The sequence below is a fragment of the Myxocyprinus asiaticus genome, chromosome 27, assembly GCF_019703515.2.
Source record: "Myxocyprinus asiaticus isolate MX2 ecotype Aquarium Trade chromosome 27, UBuf_Myxa_2, whole genome shotgun sequence".
In the NCBI taxonomy this organism is placed as follows: domain Eukaryota; kingdom Metazoa; phylum Chordata; class Actinopteri; order Cypriniformes; family Catostomidae; genus Myxocyprinus; species Myxocyprinus asiaticus.
Genome location: NC_059370.1, coordinates 39,815,003 through 39,834,002, shown reverse-complemented (window position 1 = coordinate 39,834,002; position 19,000 = coordinate 39,815,003). Strand labels below are relative to the sequence as shown.

Below are 19,000 nucleotides of genomic sequence, written 5' to 3'. Positions count from 1 at the left end.
TATGGATTACTTTTATGCTGCCTTTATGTGCTTTTTGGAGCTTCAAAATTTTGTTCAACATTCACTTGCATTGTACGTATCTACAGAGCTGAGATATTCTTCTGGAAATCTTTATTTGTGTTCTGCTGAAGAAAAATCATACACATCTGGGATGGTATGAGGGTGAGTAAATAATGAGATAATATTAATTTTGGGTGAACTATCCCTTTAACAAATAGTTCTTATGTAGCAAGTTTGTTAGCAACATATATATATATATATATATATATATATATATATATATATATATATATATATATATATATATATATATTAAAAACGTCACCTTTAACACATTTAGGGTATGACTGTGTAATTCATGTTGTAGAACAAAAAACTACGGTTTTACATTTCGTCAGGCGCGTTCACTCACATGCTTGTGGTATTTGTTGTCCTTATCTAGCAACTTGTCAGGCGGCTTTAAAATTCATGATTGAGGTATGATTGTAAAATCACTATCAATCAACTGTGATTGGTCTATTTAGACCAGCGCGTAGAAAAGGAACAGTTACCACGTAACATCCGATGGCCGCTTCAGCAGCGGTCTGAATATCTATATTTTTCCATGTTTTTTTTTTTTTTTGGCCTTGAAATTAATTTATACCTGAATAATGACACTGATAAATGTTCATATCCATTGGATTAAAATACACATTACATAATTATTTTTTAGGCTAATCGTACCTGACCAATAAGAAACGACTACTAGGCCCATAAGCACCGCCCATCTGTTTAAGTTATGTCCCATTCTATGTGCTTATTCGATTTCTGTGGTAGGAACATACCATGTGAACAACAATTCAACATACAATTTTTTTTAATATTGCCTTAGTACAATATTAAAATGTCAGACATTGTACTAGTATATAAAAAATATACGACTTTATATCTTAAGACAAGAACTCTCTTCTTTCGCTTTGAAAATATTCCTCTCTATTTTACCTGCAAATGTAAATGGTTTCGCCCGCTCGCCATGTACACGCGCACACGTGTTACATCTCCTCATGACGCACATGGGGAATATGGAGAGTTTTCTACTGGAATTTATACATTTTTATTAGGAAAATGCTATTTTCAAAAGAAGCGCCATGGAGACGATTAGAGGGCATGTCGTTTGGCTTGTTCTCCGCTAAGGAAATAAGGTAATGTTGCATTTTAACACTTTCACAACTCAAAACATGCACTGCTAAACAGCTAGATAGAGTTCAGTTACATGTTGCTGTACGGATTATGACAATTTCAGTTATTGTTGACCAGTAAAAAGGATACAGTTCGTTTTACACACGTTGTCCACTGTGACAACATGCCCCATATACTGCCACACTAAATGAGGCAAGTTGTCACAGTGGGAACCTTCTGTTTATTGACACATGAGGAGAATATGACATACTAGCCTATGTAAAAAAACAAAAAAAAAAAACAAGAAGCTATCTTCCACAACATATTTGTATATAAAATGCAACATACAATGCAACAGGAAAATAGTAAAATGCAAGTTTTAAACAATGTTAAATTGTGATTATTGAATTGTATAATGTGACAACGTGCCCTGACCTGACTTTTGACCTGAAACCTCACAATTATTAAGACATAGCCTTGCATTATGACATGCTATATATTCTGTGTGTGTCACAGGAAGCTGAGTGTGAAAACTGTCACCAATGCCCAACTGTTGGACAATGTTGGCAATGCTGCAGCAAACGGCCTGTATGATCTTTCACTGGGTCCAGCTGATAACAAGGAGATCTGCTCAACCTGCATGCAGGACTTCAACAGCTGTCCAGGGCACTTTGGCCACATAGATCTACCCCTGCCAGTCTACAACCCTCTGTTCTTTGATGTAAGCTGCTATTGCATGTTTGCAGGTTTCATGCCTTTATGCTATTTAGGTGTTTATCTGTTGCTGAACACATCAACATCTCTTTCCTAGAAACTATTTTTGATCATCCGGGGTTCATGTCTGACCTGTCACATGTTGACATGTCCGAGAGCGGCCGTTCATTTACTGCTGTGCCAGCTGAAGCTCCTGGATGTGGGGGCGATGAAGGAGGTCTATGAACTTGAGAATGTTCTCAATCAGGTGAGATGATATGTTAATCACAGGTCTCTTGTCATTGAGGTTATACAACACTCTTGTGTTGAAAAAGAGCCATCATTCATTGGATTTAATTGTTGTCTGCTCTTTTTTTTGTCTTGTGAAAGTTTTTGGAGGTCAACCCTCAGCCATCTGGAGTACAAATCCAAGAAGTTTTGGAGGAGTTTATATCGCCCTTTCTCAAAGCCAATGAAGACAATCAGCACACTGCTCCTGTGAGTCCATCCATCCATCTCTCTGTTGTGTCTGATTTCCTCCTTTTAAGGAATGTTATAGGGTTCAATGCAAGATTACCGCAAAAAATAATTCTGACTTCTCCCTCAGTTTGTAATCTATGGGGAATGTGTACCGGCGGAAATATGAAGCTCATATTTTTGTTGAAGCACTTATATACATTTATAAATACAAAAAATTATGTTATTTGAGCTGCTACACTTTCAAAACTGGGTATTTTGCCAAACACATGATTTTTGCTTGTTTTTACTTCAGACCGAGGGACAAGTTGAAATCGTTTTCTGCAGTATTCAACAGTATGTCATAGACCCCATTTACACCTGGTATTAAGATGCATTTTTTGTGATCCAATGACATGTGGTCAGCGCTAAATACAGATCTAAACATGGTCTAAAATGTTTTGTGATCGGATCACAAAAAACATATGTATGTGATCAAAATCGGTGAGCAGGGCGTGGCCGAGCGGCGTTGCGATCTTCAGCCAGAGGCGAGGACTCCATGACAGCGCCTTCATCCACCAAGTACTGGGTTTTGACATCAATGTGACAGGTCTCTAGATTTCTTCTAAAAGGAGGAAGCGGGGACTGGGTGAACACTCCAACGTAAGACTTTAATGATATCTGTTTTCAGTGTACATAAAACATAAACTTGCTTTTCAGCACACCAACTAAAAGTATTCAACGCACAACAGCCTTGCTTTTCAGCAGACACATTAACACAAACACACACATAGCTCCGTGCGTCTCTCTCTCTCTCCCCGTCTGCCGCTGTCTCCTCTCCTCAAATACTCCCGCCGCTCCTCACTGGAATGTGAGACCGGTGTGGCGCACAGGTGGAACTCGTTCACCACTCATCTCCCCAGTCTCACTCTGCCCAGACGCCACTCGGCCACGCCCTGCTCGCCACAGCACGTTACCACATCACAAATGCAAATGCTAATCCGTCCTGTATGCATCCTGGAGAGCAGTGAAGCTCCACCCCTCACCTGTCAGTCAACAGCTGCGCTAAAACAGAGTGTAAACTTTGCTGGTTACGAGCGGCTTAAAACAGAAATAACCTTTTGATTGGAAAATTGAAAAAGCGAATACATACACAAACACGAGAACTTCACGGATCTCCTTCAGTGTGTCTGATATCAACACAGATGAGAGGCACCGAAATCTAAAGCTCCTTTTATACAGGTAATCCACTAAAATAACGGATAATTCTGCTCGAAATCTTATTTCAAATGCATTTGGAAGAAACAGCGCATCGCTTTTTTATTCTTTCTTTGTCTTTAATGACTTTGTTGCACTTTAATGTCATGCAGTAACTGACATAGTGATTGATGTATGTCTTCGTGAAACAGAGACCCTCCCCTCGAAATCCGATCACAAGTGGTCACAGGAGACGCATTTAAGCTACCAGGTGTAAACGGGGACTTTGATGCTGTCAAAAGAGTTTAACTTGTATTGAACCTGAAACATTATTTTAAAGTTTCCTTTACTTTTAACAGTTAGTACTTCTGTCATATAAACAAAAGGTTAAGGTTTGTTATTGATCGATAGTTTAAGTGTCTTTTTATTTTCATTTTCTTGACACTAGATCAAACATGTCTGTGAGAAGAAAAGCAGTCTCATCAACAATTTCTGGAAAATACACATGAACTCAAAGAAATGCCCAAATTGCAGGTTTGCGCAACTTTTCTCCTGTTAATATTAACTGAAGCATACTCTCTGTATTGTAAGTGTTGGATAGTTCTGTCTTTTAATATGTATGTGTCTGTGTGATTCAGAGCCAGTTCAGTGAAAGTGCGCAAAGAACACAACAGCAAACTCATTGTCACACATGCATCTGCCACAACAGACTCAGAACTAAAGGATGGTGAGTTTAGTTTGATTTATTTACCGGACTCTGATAATACATTAAACTCTTTCTTGGTGATGTAATTAGACATTTTGGCCGATATCAATAATAATTTTTCTTGTGGCTGATGACCGACATTGTAAATCTATACTGTTTTACCCAGTGGTTGACCGATATGGGTTTTTCAGTGACCGATGCTGATACTGATAACTAGAGAGTGAGATGGCTTATAAAACACTGATATATTATATATAGTGTATATCTTTGTAATTGTGATAGACTAATGCCATTTAATTACAGTAATTGAAATGTAAAATAAATGCTGAAATTTAACATTTACAGTATGTAATCAGTTTATTAAAAATAAATTAATATCCATTGACTAGGCTATTGGTAGTTTTTTGAACTGACACGATAGACTGCTAGCATTTCTGTTTATCAGCCAGAATCAGAATCAGCTTTATTGCCAAGTATGCTTACACATACAAGGAATTTGTCTTGGTGACAGGAGATTCCAGTGCACAACAATACAAAACAGCAACAAGACAGGGGCCTGGGTAGCTCAGTGGTAAAAGACGCTGGCTACCACCCCTGGAGTTCGCTAGTTCGAATCCCAGGGTGTGCTGAGTGACTCCAGCCAGGTCTCTTAAGCAACCAAATTGGCCTGGTTGCTAGGGTGGGTAAAGTCACATGGGGTAACCTTCTCGTGGTCGCTATAGTGTGGTTCGTATAATGTGGTGGGGTGTGTGGTGAGTTGAGCGCGGATGCCGCGGTGGATGGCACGAAGCCTCCACACGCGCTATGTCTCCGTGGCACCGCGCTCAACAAGCCACGTGATAAGATGCGCGGGTTGATGGTCTCAGATGCGGAGGCAACTGGGATTCATCCTCCACCACCCGGATTGAGGTGAATCACTACGCACCACAAGGACTTAAAAGCGCACTGGGAATTGGGCATTCTAAATTGGGAGAAAATGAAAGCAGCAGCTTGTGAGACGGGAAACTCGCTTCTAGCACCTGTACAATCAGCACTGGTGCCCCCCAGGGATATGTGCTCTCCCCACTACTCTTCTCCCTCTACACCAATGACTGCATCGCCAAGGACCCCTCTGTCAAGCTCCTGAAGTTTGCAGATGACACCATTGTCATCGGCCTCATCCGAGATGACGATGAGTCTGCATACAGAAGGGAGGTTGAACAGCTGGTTGTCTGGTGCAATCAAAACAACCTTGAGCTGAACACGCTCATAACGGTGGAGATCATTGTGGACTTTAGGAGAAACACCCCAACACTGACCCCCTTCACCATTCTAAACAGCACTGTGGCAGCAGTGGAGTCATTCAGGTTCCTGGGCACTACCATCTCACAGGACCTGAAGTGGGAGACCCACATTGACTCCATTGTGAAAAAGGCCCAGCAGAGGTTGTACTTCCTTCGCCAGCTGAGGAAATTCAACCTGACACAGGTGCTGCTGATACAGTTCTACTCAGCAGTCATTGAGTCTTTCTTCTGCACTTCAATAACTGTCTGGTTTGGTTCAGTTATGAAATCAGACATCAGAAGACTACAAAGGACAGTTCGGACTGCTGAGAGGATTATTGGTTGCCCCCTGCCCCCACTTCAAGAACAATACACTTCCAGAGTGAGGAAAAAGGCTGGAAAAATCACTCTGGATCCCACTCACCCTGCCCGTTACCTTTTTGAACTGTTGGCACATGAACAGTTTTTTCCCTCAGGCTATCCATCTCATAAACGGTTAAATTGCCCCATTGAGCAATAATTATGTGCAATACACAGCTTAGTCTTTCTTATATTTATCCAACACATCCAACCTCTTCTGCCATTTCATTCCTCTGAGAGAAAAAAAAAAAAAAAATTTGCACTGTACATAACAGATTGTATTAGATTTGCACTACCCATGTGTATGTGTGTGTGTGTGGCTGTACGTATGTGTATAATTATTTTTTATTTTTTTATTATTATCTGTGTCTTGCTGCTGTTTTTGTATTGTTGTACACTGGAAGCTTCTGTCACCAAGACAAATTCCTTGTATGTGTAAGCATACTTGGCAATAAAGCTCATTCTGATTCTGATCATCCACAGCCCTATTTGCTTGATAAGCAAATTGAAGGGGATCTAGAAAGGGTCCAGTGATGTCCTTCAGGTGGGCCAACACCAGTCTCTCAAATAATTTAATGACCACAGACGTCAGGGCGATGGGTCTGTTGTCATTAAGTCTTGTGATTTTGGGTTTCTTTGGGACAGGAATGATGATTGAGCGTTTGTAGCAGCATGGGACTTCACACTGCTCCGGTGATCTATTGAAGATCAGTGTGAAGATGGGGGCCAGCTGGTTAGCACAGGATTTTAGACAAGCGGGTGAAACATCGTCTGGGCCCTGTGCTTTCCTTGTCTTTTTTTTTCGGAAGACAGGACACCTCGTCTTCACAGATCTTAAGTGCAGGTTGAGTAGCAGGAGGTGTTGGTTTTTGTGTTAAGTGAAGGTCAGAGTGGGTGTAGGGTGTGAGATTGGGCCTTTCAAATCTACAGTAGAACACATTCAGGTCGTCAGCCAGTTGTTGGTTCCCTACAGTATTGGGGGCAGGATTCCTGTAGTTAGTAAGTTGTTTCAGACCACTCTATACTGATGCAGGGTCATTAGCTGAAAACGTGTTTTTCAGTTTATCAAAATAGTTTCTTTTAGCCACTCTGATTTCCTTATTCGATGTGTTCCTGGCCTGATTGTACAAGACTTTATCCCCACCTCTGTAAGCATCCTCTTTGGCCTGACGAAGCTGCCTGAGTTCTGCTGTAAACCACGGTTTGTCGTTGTTGTATGTTAAATAAGTCCTAGTAGGAATGCACATATCCTCACGGAAACTGATATTTGATGTAACAGTATCTGTGAGCTTGTCCAGATTGGTGTCTGCAGCCTTAAAAACACTCCAATCAGTGCAGTCAAAGCAGGCTTGTAATTCCTGCTCTGCTTCATTGGTCCATCGTTTTACAGTCTTTACTACAGGTTTAGCAGATTGCTAGGTTGGAAGAAGATGAACCAGACAATGATCAGAGAGTCCCAAAGCTGCTCTAGGGACAGAGCGATATGCATCCTTTATTGTTGTGTAGCAGTGATCCAGTATATTTCTGTCTCTGGTTGGGCATGTAATGTGCTGTTTGTATTTGGGCTGTTCACTTGTGAGGTTTTCTTTGTTAAGAATTATAACGGAGTCCGGGTATCATTGTTCCGTGTCTGTGATGTGATCAGCCAGCTGTTGCAGCGCTGCGTTCATGCACGCATGTGGCGGAATATAAACACCAGAATAAAGGAAGAAAGCCAGGTTTCTGTGAAGCACAAGGCAGCAGAGGTTGTTTTGTTAGGAAGAGAGCGGAGATTCGCTAGATGAATACTTGGCAGGGCTGTTTGAAAGCTGCGCCGACGGAGCCAAGCGTCCGGATAGTCAAAAACCAGGAAAAATCAAGCAGGCACAATTATCGGCCGATGCTGATGATCTCAAAAATGGCCAAATATAGGCTGATATATCGTTCTAGCACTAATTTTGCCTGTTTTTCCACTAACACACATTAAAACAATACAATATAAGTAGAAAAGATTTTGTACTTTGAGTTTACTGTTTGAGTTGATCTGTGACATTATCTGCTTTTAATATTGGCCTAAACAAACCAATAATCTGTAACATCTAATACTGATATGGTCACAGATATATTGTGCATCCCTAAAGGTGATCATATAGCCAATTTATATGTGGATCTATAGTGTGTTTAAGTTTATTGTATTATTATTATTTTCAGCTGTTTGCGTTTGTTATTTCCAGATGACTTGCAGCTGACCAACCGTGGATATTTGACTCCAAGTTTAGCTCAAGAGCATGTCATCAAACTTTGGGAGAAGGAAGGTAAGTGCTTGTTTGAGTACGATTTATATTGTCTAAAGGTTAATGTGGAATGAACACTGCACATGAAATACGGATATGTTTTGTGAAATGTTTTATGTATTTCTTCCAGGCTTTTTCCTTAGGTATCTCTTCACAGGGTGTGACATGAACAGTTTAGAGAAAGGCTTCAATCATGAAGTTTTCTTCTTAGAGCTTCTGGTGGTTCCTCCATGCAGGTCAGTTTTCAAGTGTACAGACCACATGTGCTTTTAGCCGACAGTCAGTGGTTACAGTTTAAGTCAGAAGTTTACATACACCTTAGCCAAATACATTTAAACGCAATTTTTCACAATTCCTGGAATTTAATCATAGAAAACATTCCCTGTCTTAGGTCAGTTAGGATCACTACTTTATTTTAAGAATGTGAAATGTCAGAATAATAGTAGAGAGAATGATTTATTTGAGCTTTTATTTCTTTCATCATATTCCCAGTGGTTCAGAAGTTTACAGACACTTTGTTAGTATTTGATAGCATTGCCTTTAAATTGTTTATCTTGGGTCAAATGTTTTGGGTAGCCTTCCACAAGCTTCTCACAATAAATTGCTGGAATTTTGGCCCATTCCTCCAGACAGAACTGGTGTATCAAACACGCTTTTTTAGTTTTGCTCACAAATTTTCTATCAGGTTGAGGTCAGGGCTTTGTGATGGCCACTCCAAAACCTTGACTTTGTCCTTAAGCCATTTTGCTACAACTTTGGAGGTATGCTTGGGGTCATTGTCCATTTGGAAGACCCATTTGTGACCAAGTTTTAACTTCCTTGGTGATGTCTTGAGATGTTGCTTCAATATATCCACATAATTTTCCTTCCTCATGATGCCATCTATTTTGTGAAGTGGGATGGAGTTCTTCAGCTAGCAAGCCTCACCCTTTTTCCTCCAAACATAACAATGATCATTATGGCCAAACAGTTCACTTTTTTGTTTCATTAGACCAGAGGACATTTCTCCAAAAAGTAAGATCTTTGTCCCCATGTGCACTTGCAAACTGTAGTCTGGCTTTTTTATGGTGGTTTTGGAGCAGTAGCTTCTTCCTTGCTGAGCAGCCTTTCAGGTTATGTCGATATAGGACTCGTTTTACTGTGGATATAGATACTTTTCTACCTGTTTCCTCCAGCATCTTCACAAATTCCTTTGTTGTTCTGGGATTGATTTACACTTTTCGCAGCAAACTACGTTCATCTCTAGGAGACAGAATTCGTCTCCTTCCTGAGCGGTATGATGGCTGCGTGTTCCCATGGTGTTTATACTTGCATACTATTGTTTGTACAGATGAACGTGGTAGCTTCAGGCATTTGGAAATTGCTCCAAAGGATGAACCAGACTTGTGGAGGTCCACAATTTATGTATTTTTTTTGAGGTCTTGGCTGATTTCTTTTGATTTTCACATGACGTCAAGCAAAGAGGCACTGAGTTTGAAGGTAGGCCTTAAAATACATCCACAGGTACACCTTCAATTCAGTACACCTCCTATCAGAAGCTGTTTAGCTAATTTTTTTTCTGGAATTTTCCAAGCTGCTTAAAGGCACAGTTAACTTAGTGTATGTAAACTTCTGACCCACTGGAATTGTGATATAGTCAATTAAAAGTGAAACAATCTGTCTGTAAACAGTTGTTGGAAAAATTACTCGTGTCAAGCACAAAGTAGATGTCCTAAACGACTTGCCAAAACTAAAGTTTGCTAATATGAAATCTGTGGCGTGGTTAAAAAACGAGTTTGTATGTAACTCATGTATGTGTATTACAAGTGTATGTAAACTTCTGACTTCAACTGTATATAAAAACAGCCTCCCCCATGACTCTTTCTGTTTAGGAATCATTTAGAAGTGATTTTAATGAAGTTTTCTGCTTTTCAAGAAACATATTTTATAAACTGGTTAACTGTCTCTTTTTATTACAGGTACAGACCTGTTAATCGGGTAGGAGACCAGATGTACACCAATGGTCAGACTGTGAACCTGCAGGCCGTGTTAAAGGATAATTTCATCATTCAGAAGTTGCTCGCAATGATCGCAGCGGAGAAGACCCAAGCCATTGAAGGCACACAGACGGAGTTGGAGCAGGTGAGAAGTTGTTTTGAAAATGATTAATATGCTGAATTTATAGAGGATATTGTGGGGTGTAAATTTGCCACAATATAGTTAGTATCATGGTTCTGTGGTCACTGTTACGATTTGGTTCAGTAAAGACTTGGTATGTCACTCTTGGGGTGCACTTTTAGGTTAGGTAATGCAAATCACTAATAACTTAGGGACCAAAACATACTTTACACAATTAAGTAAACGCAGACACTTCTTGCAACGCAAGCTTGATTTCATGCGTCGATGCATTCTGAAATGTGGCAGACTAATCATAACTCAACATAACTACGTGTTGCATTTTAAGTGTTGCTGTCTTGCTGAAGCAACAGCTTGAAGAGAATATTGCTGAGCGAGTAAGTTAAAGTCAGTATATTTATTGGAGCAATCACTGATTACATTAAAATTGAGTTATTTCCTAAAACACTTTTCATGTAATTATTTTTCGCTCAACAAATTCAAAATAATGTCTATATTTCCATTTGTTTCTCCCTTGAGTCGTTAGGGAGCGCATGCCCAGATTACACCCAACACTGTTTGTCACAGGCTAGTGTTGTGAAATCGCAAGTTTCTTGTGACTGATGGCGCTCATGTTACATCAGTTATACTCTAATTTATATTTGCATCTTTATTTGTTGTTTAACTCGTTGCATCCATTTGCAGTTTCTTTTCCCCCTCTGGTAAATTGTACAGCCATAAAGAGAATTACCATAATTACTCTTGAAAATGGACACTTTACAATTTATAAACATTCAATATCTCTATTTTTAGAGACATCGGTAGACATGAGATGAACTGTGGTACAAATGCGAGCCATACGGTTGCAGGAAACATTTTGCCCCTAGTATATTGGGTGTACTGTAAATGTATGTTAGTGATCTGTCATGTCCTTTTCTGTTTCTTCAGTCCAGTGAAACTACACAGATCAGTCAGATAGATCAGACCTTCTTAACGGGCATCCCAGGACTGACACTCACAGACAAGCTCTACAACGTCTGGATCCGTCTACAGAGTCATGTCAACATCGTGTTTGACAGTGACATGGACAAACTGATTACAGAGAAGTTCCCTGGAGTCCGTCAGGTGAAGACAGTTGAAATCTAAATTTTTACTTTGATTTCTTTTTCGGAGCACCTCAGCTTTGATCGTTTATGATAATCAAATAATCAAACTTCCTTTAATAAATGAACAGTAAAAAATTGTTTGTCTTGAATGTGTCTTTCAGCTCTTGGAGAAGAAAGAGGGTTTGTTCAGGAAACACATGATGGGGAAGCGAGTGGATTACGCCGCTCGCTCTGTCATTTGTCCTGACATGTACATCGGAACCAATGAGATTGGAATACCAATGGTGAAGATGACAAATGTGTCTTATTTCAGTTATTTCTGAACAATAGAATTGATTGTAACTGAAGGGTGTTTTGTTGAAATCAAAAACATTTTAAACTGTGATGTGGTTCCTCTAGGTTTTTGCTACCAAATTGACGTACCCGCAGCCGGTGACACCGTGGAATGTGAAGGAACTTCGGCAAGCTGTGCTGAATGGACCCAATGTTCACCCTGGAGCCTCTATGGTCATTAATGAAGATGGATCCAGAACCATCCTCAGCAGTACTAACCTGACCCAGAGAGAAGCTGTTGCCAAACAGCTCCTGACACCCAGCACTGGACAGCACAGGATACCCATGAAGATTGTGAGTCAATTAACTTGACAAAGTTAATATTTGGAGACGTTCTCACTTTAAAGACGTTTTATACAACATTGAAATTCACACAAACATTTTACTTTTACAGTTAAAGCATCAAATTCTCTAACCCGAGTAAAGATCAAAATCTCTAACCCGAGTTTCGAACTATCCAGCGACATCTGTCAACAGTGTCACACTTTTGGTTTCTGTTTTTGTTTTGTCGCACTGGGTAGCCCGGCCCACATAAAGATTTAACTGGTCCAAAATTCAGTTGGGCATAGCTGTCTATCAAACATCAAATATGTTCTGATTGGCACACAGCTTTTCGAGTTCAGTGAGGGCGAAACAAATGTCTTAATGCTCGAAATGTGTAACTTCACAGCCAATTTGGACAATGCGTTAATATAGTAGTTTTAAAGTAGGGCTGCTCGATTATGGCAAAAATCATAATCACGATTATTTTGGTCAATATTGAGATCACGATTATTTAACATGATTACTCATTGACTTTGGAAACATCATGCATTTATTTAACTTTTTAAAAAAAAACTTTCCTTGAACTTGAAATGTGAACTGCACTGGGTAGGGGAGGAGGCTATTGTCATATAATAATTATTTTATGTTATGTATGGTAGTCAAATAAAGAAAAGCCTCCATTTACAGCAGGGATGCTCATAGTTCTACTTTTTCATCATGTTATTGCCGCAAGATCTACCATGTACAATAAAGGCTATACATTATCACAATACCAAAATTATAACACTCCGCGCCAGAGTGTGCATCAGCCGGGAGAAGATTCAATCTCTTCCCCGGTCACTTCACGCTACTCAGACGTGGCGCTGACCGCACAGATAAATGCCAGTTTTGGAGTTTATTTTCATAACCCGCTTCCTTATTATTTTAACTTTAATAAAGGATGCTTTATAGATATAACACCGGGGTGTTTCATTGCGACACGGAATGCGGTGCAATAATCATTTTATCTCAATTATCTTGTTTTCGTAATCGTTGGAAGCCAAAATCGTAATTGAAAATAAAATTTGATGAATTGTCCAGTCCTATTTTAAAGCCATTAATGTTAATCCTGACTGAATGTGTTCTTGTGCGAAAAAAAAAACGCAGGTGTCTCGAGACTCATTTTAAAAATGACGTGTTTAAAACACGCCGCAATGGTCAAAGACATTCGTTTAGCGCATGTTTACATAGGAGAAACGGTTGCACTTTATTCTACAGTACGTGCACTTTCAGTATACTTACAGTGTACTTACCCAAGAAAGTACGGTGTAATATAAGGTAACTGCATGTACTTAATATGGGTTAAAGTTGGGGTTAGGTTTAGGGTTAGTACCTAGTAATTACTTTAGTTGTTGTAATTATATAGTGTGTAAATGTTGAACAGTACTGTAAAATAAAGTACTACTGGAAAAACAATTTAAAAAAACTGCACGGACAGGCACAAAAAGTGGTCGGTGTGACTGGCTCCTTAAAGTCTCATGCAAATACAACATAGTTTTAGAGGCAGGCGACATGTTTAAATTATTTTGTTATTTTTTTGTGACGTATATTTGAGGATCCAACCCTTACAAAAATTTACTGTGGTGGTACCATAGTGCAGTGATGGTACTTTGTAATATCACATTACAGATTACTGTTTTTTTTTTTTTACATGATTCCTCAAAGAATGCCATGGTAGTACCATGTAACTTGATATTATCATGGTACATTTTAGTATTTTTATTGTTAGTGCATCAATGGACTAATGCTCTTCTTTCATAGGTCAATCGTCACATCAAGAACGGAGACGTGCTGCTGTTAAATCGTCAGCCCACTCTCCACAGACCATCTATCCAGGCTCACTGCGCTCGGATCCTGCCCGGAGAGAAAGTGCTCCGGTTACATTATGCTAACTGTAAAGCCTACAATGCTGACTTTGACGGTGATGAGATGAACGCTCACTTCCCTCAGAGTGAGCTGGGACGTGCCGAGGCCTACACGCTAGTGAGCACAGATCAACAGTACTTGGTGCCTAAAGTGAGTCTTCATTTGGCTAAAGATCATTTTAAGTTTTTCATTTTTATTTAAAGACTTGAAATGGCATTTGGAATGCATTTAATGTCTATAATGAGATGCATTTCCAAGTGAAACCCAAGCAAAATAATGTGAAATTAAACCATTTGAAATGATTATGGTATTTTATTTGGGGTTTCTTTATAAGTCAGGTTGCATCTTGGATTGGTTTTATGTTTAAAGCCTTGAAATTTGATGCAAAACTTTAAAGCTTTTTTTGTTGATGTTGGAATTACTGGAAGTATTGTAATACAATATATTGGTCTCTACACCTTGTATAGGACGGGAAGCCGCTGGCTGGTCTGATTCAGGATCACATGGTGTCCGGCACCAGCATGACCATCCGTGGCTGTTTTTTTACACGGGATCAGTACACTGCTTTAATCTACAGAGGCTTGACGGACAAGATTGGCAGAGTAAAGCTCCTCCCCCCCGCACTCATTAAACCAGTTACGCTCTGGACTGGTAAACAGGTAATCTGTGATATGTGATACTCAGTCCAATGTTAGGCAATCAGGGGTATTTAAGAAGACCAACACCATCAGAGCTTTTTAAAGGGATAGTTCACCCAAAAATGAAAATTCTCTCATCATATATTCACTCATGCCATCCCAGATGTGTATGACATTCTTTCATCTGCAGAAAATAAAGATTTTTAGAAGAATATTTCAGCTCTGTATGTCCGTACAATGCAGGGTGGAAAGAACTTTGAATGTCAAAAAGAGACATAAAAGCAGCATAGAAGTAATCCATACTCCAGTGGCTAAATCAATGACTTCAGAAGTGATATGACAGGTGTGGGTGAGAAACAGATCAATATTTCAATCCTTTTTTTACTATAAATCTCCACTTTCACTTTCACTTCCAAATTCAGCCACCTATTGGTCGGGGCTGATAAAGGATGAAATTGATAGTAAAAAATGGACTTAAACATTAATCTGTTTCTCTCTCACACCATCATATTGCTTCTGAAGACATGGATTTAACCACTTGAGTCTTATGGATTACTTTTATGCTGCCTTTATGTCCCTTTTGGAGCTTCAAAGTTCTGTCCAACAATCACTTGCATTATATGGACCTATAGAGTTGAAATGTTATTCTAAAAATCTTTTATGTTCAGCAGAAGAAAGTAAGTCACACATCTGGGATGGCATAAGAGTGAGTAAATGATGAGAGAATTTTCTATTTTGGGTGACCTTTCCCTTTAAGCTGTGGTACTCATGCAGGTGACTGGTTTGAGTCCAGCCTGCAACGTGTCCCGTTCTCCCTGATAATTTCTTTTGAAATTATATCAATAAATAAAGATGAACCAAAGCTCTTATTTGGACTTGGATAAATGCAAACTTTAAATTGTCTTTTCCAGGTGGTATCGACCCTATTGCTGAATGTCATTCCTGAAAACAGCATCCCTTTGAACCTTTTGGGAAAGGCAAAGATTCCTGGTAAAGCCTGGGTGAAGGAGCCTCCCAGAGCCGTTCCAGGATACAATCCAGATATTATGTGTGAATCTCAGGTTAATTTACAGGAACATGCCTAATTTGTTCTTTGTATTAATTTTTGTGACTTTCAGTTTAAAAGATCTTAGCAATGTCCATAGTTACGTAATTATTGTATTTGTTGTAGTTTGTAGAGTAGATTGTAACTGTGTCTAATAGTCCATAGTAACATTTTGTCGTGTTGTGCAGGTGGTGATTCGTCAGGGAGAGCTTTTGCTCGGGGTTCTGGATAAAGCTCATTACGGCAGCTCTGCGTACGGTCTGGTTCACTGCTGTTATGAGCTCTACGGAGGAGAGACCAGCGGCAAACTGCTTAGCTGTCTGGCACGACTCTTCACTGCCTACCTGCAGCTTTACCGCGGTTTCACCTTGGGTATAATCACATCAACACCAACTGATCTTAACTTACCTGAACAGGCAAAGTGGAACATATTTGCAGTGTAAAAACAACATACTTTGTTTCTGACAGGTGTGGAGGACATTCTAGTAAAAGGAGGAGCCAACAAACAAAGAAGAAAAATTATCAAAGAATCATTCAAATGTGGCTCCAAGGTAGACTCTGGCAGTCCATGATTAAAGGGATAGTTCACCCACACATGAAAGCTCTGTCATCTTTTTCTGACCTTCATGTCATTCCAGATCTGTAGGAATTTCTTTCTTCTGTGGAGGTGCTTTGAGCAATGTTGATGCTGGTCTTTTACATTTAATGAAAGCAGATTGCCACGAGAGCTTTGATAGAAGCAGACTGAAATTTAAGTCTTTATTTACTTGTATTCAAACTTGGGGCATCCCAATCTGTCACAAGACATAAAGTCACAACGTCATCATTGGGTGAACTATCCCTTTAACTTAAGAAAGCTCTTCCGTCGTATTTAAAACCTGAACAACTATTGTGTTTAATCATGTCTGTCACCAGTGGCTCATTTTAATTTACTCTCATATTTTAAAACAGGCTCTGAAGGCGGCATTTAATCTGCCTTCAACTACTGGAGAGAACGAGGCCAGGGAACGCTGGCAAGACGCCCATCTGAACACTGACCAGAGAGATTTCAACATGGTGGACCTGAAGTTCAAGGAGGAGGTCAATCAAGTGAACAACAACATCAACAAGGTACAAACCTATACTCTAATCTTTGCTGCAAGTACTTTAAAATCTTTAGCAAGCTCAATGTATTCTTTCTTTCTTGCTGTGGAAAAAACATGCTTGACAATACTCGGACCTCATGTGATGTTGTTGTCATCAGGTGTGCATGCCGCTGGGTCTCCACCGCCCCTTCCCTGAAAACAACCTACAGCTCATGGTGCAGTCTGGAGCGAAAGGTTCAACTGTTAATACCATGCAGGTAATATTTTTTATTTTTTTGGATATGCAGTTGTTTATTTGCTTGTCTACTGATTTGGTCATGTGCTTTGATCTGTCGGCCTGAACTGTGTTTCTGTGTTTGTGCAGATCTCGTGTTTGTTGGGTCAGATCGAGTTGGAGGGCCGCCGGCCGCCACTGATGCCTTCTGGGAAATCTCTGCCCTGTTTTCAGCCCTATGAACCTCAGCCACGCTCTGGAGGATTCGTCACGGGCAGATTCCTGACGGGCATCAAACCTCCTGTACGTTCAAACTTAAACACTTGTGAATGCTGTATATAAGTCTCAATATTTATCAGTCTTTTTCAACAATATTTGTGTTGATATTTAGATATTAGCTCTTTTGTGTAATGGCTTTTTTTCTCAATTAGTGGACTCATCATGCAAACCAAACCAAGCTATTGTAGCAAACTGGATTAAACATCTGAACAGAATGAAGGTTCAAATGTAACCATTTTGACTGAGATGCACCAATATAACAAGTTATAACAATGAAGTTGTTTTAAAAGAATAGTTCACCCAAAAATGAAAATTTTCATCCTTATGCCATCCCAGATGTGTATGACTTTCTTTCTTCTGAAAAACACAAGCGATTTTTAGTTGAATGTTTCTGCTCTGTAGTTCCTCACAATGCAAGTGAATGGTGACCAAAACTTTGAAGCTCCAAAAAGCAAATAAAGGCAGTAAAAAAGTAATCCATACGACTCCAGTGGTTTAATCAATTTCTTCTGAAGCAATCCAATCTGTTTTGGGAAAGAACAGACCAAAATATGACTCCTTTTTTCACTATAAATATTGGCATCAGCAGTCTCCTTGGTGATCATGATTTCAAGCTTGGTTACACTTCCAGGCACCATCTAGCACTCTGCACATGTGTCAAGCACTAGGAAGTGTAGTTGAGCTTGAAATCATGATTGTGCCTAGAGACTGCAATTGTAAGATTTACAGTTAAAAAGGAGTTATATTTTGGTCTGTTCTCATCCAAAACAGACTGGATCACTTCAGTAGACATGGATTAAACCACTGGAGTCGTTTGGATTACTTTTATGCTGCCTTTATGTGCTTTTTGGAGCTTCAAAGTTTCGATCACCATTCACTTGCATTATATGGACCTACAGAGCTGAGATATTCTTCTAAAAATCTTTGTGTTCTGCAGAAGAAAGAAAGTCATCCACATCTGGAATTGCATGAGGGTGAGTAAATGATGAGAGAATTTTCATTTTTGGATGAACTATTCCTCTAATGCAAGTAAATTTGTTGCACTTATTCTCGCGAGTTGTGACAAAGGAGCTGCTGCTGCAGTTTTACAAACTTAGTTGTCAAATTATAAGTGCATTCAAATAAATATGATATTCACAATTTTATATCACCAACAAAATCATATTAAATATCTTCAATATATGATATATTGCCCTCTCATGTTGGCAGAGTAGTAGCCATTGTATGTATAAATCATTGACATTTGAGTATCGGGTAAAAATACTTTTATCTAACCTGAATGCCTCTCTTTATTTTTAGGAGTTCTTTTTCCATTGTATGGCTGGTCGTGAGGGTCTTGTGGACACTGCTGTCAAAACCAGTCGATCTGGTTATCTGCAGAGGTAAACCTGAATGTGTTTATTCAGTAAACGCTCACAGCATCTAGTCTAAATTCCTTACAATTTTCATTTTTTTTATGGTGGTTGATTGTATACTGATTTAGACTACTATATATTACCTGTCTGCAAATCTTTGGTGATTGTGTGTGTTTCAGGTGTGTAATCAAGCATCTAGAGGGTCTCGTGGTACAGTATGATCTGACTGTGAGAGACAGTGATGGGAGTGTGGTTCAGTTTCTCTACGGAGAGGATGGACTGGATATTCCCAAGACACAGTTTCTACAGCCACGGCAGTTCCCTTTCATCAAAGACAACTACGAGGTACTGCACACTCTGTGACTGTACAAGCTGCCATGCAAAGGCAAAATGCAGTAACTGCACATTTAAAAAAAAAAAATTAGTTATAATCTGTCTTGTTAGAGACTGGTTTGGCTCATCTATGTTCAGATTCAGAAAAAAAAGGAGCATTTTGGCTTTTTAGGGCAGCATAGATGAATGTAAACTATGCTAAATTTGTCTTACGTGGAATGAAAATTGCTCTTCTATAAATAAT

General features: G+C 39.4%; 1 protein-coding gene across 1 annotated transcript in view; it reads left to right on the top strand.

The window, feature by feature from the left end:
• The first annotated feature begins 1,007 nt into the window (after positions 1 to 1,007).
• polr1a (RNA polymerase I subunit A) overlaps positions 1,008 to 19,000 on the top strand; it is a 32,093-nt gene continuing 14,100 nt past the window's right edge. Inside the window, exons 1-22 of the mRNA XM_051658229.1 lie at positions 1,008 to 1,181; positions 1,675 to 1,879; positions 1,970 to 2,119; positions 2,242 to 2,349; positions 3,953 to 4,038; positions 4,143 to 4,231; positions 8,046 to 8,126; positions 8,236 to 8,341; positions 10,064 to 10,226; positions 11,148 to 11,324; positions 11,467 to 11,589; positions 11,705 to 11,932; positions 13,703 to 13,957; positions 14,275 to 14,466; positions 15,357 to 15,506; positions 15,679 to 15,862; positions 15,959 to 16,041; positions 16,442 to 16,600; positions 16,734 to 16,832; positions 16,940 to 17,092; positions 18,368 to 18,450; positions 18,603 to 18,768. Coding sequence (XP_051514189.1) covers positions 1,105 to 1,181; positions 1,675 to 1,879; positions 1,970 to 2,119; positions 2,242 to 2,349; positions 3,953 to 4,038; positions 4,143 to 4,231; positions 8,046 to 8,126; positions 8,236 to 8,341; positions 10,064 to 10,226; positions 11,148 to 11,324; positions 11,467 to 11,589; positions 11,705 to 11,932; positions 13,703 to 13,957; positions 14,275 to 14,466; positions 15,357 to 15,506; positions 15,679 to 15,862; positions 15,959 to 16,041; positions 16,442 to 16,600; positions 16,734 to 16,832; positions 16,940 to 17,092; positions 18,368 to 18,450; positions 18,603 to 18,768 — 3,117 coding nt within the window. The 5' untranslated portion in view covers positions 1,008 to 1,104. The remainder of the gene's footprint in view (positions 1,182 to 1,674; positions 1,880 to 1,969; positions 2,120 to 2,241; positions 2,350 to 3,952; positions 4,039 to 4,142; positions 4,232 to 8,045; positions 8,127 to 8,235; positions 8,342 to 10,063; positions 10,227 to 11,147; positions 11,325 to 11,466; positions 11,590 to 11,704; positions 11,933 to 13,702; positions 13,958 to 14,274; positions 14,467 to 15,356; positions 15,507 to 15,678; positions 15,863 to 15,958; positions 16,042 to 16,441; positions 16,601 to 16,733; positions 16,833 to 16,939; positions 17,093 to 18,367; positions 18,451 to 18,602; positions 18,769 to 19,000) is intronic.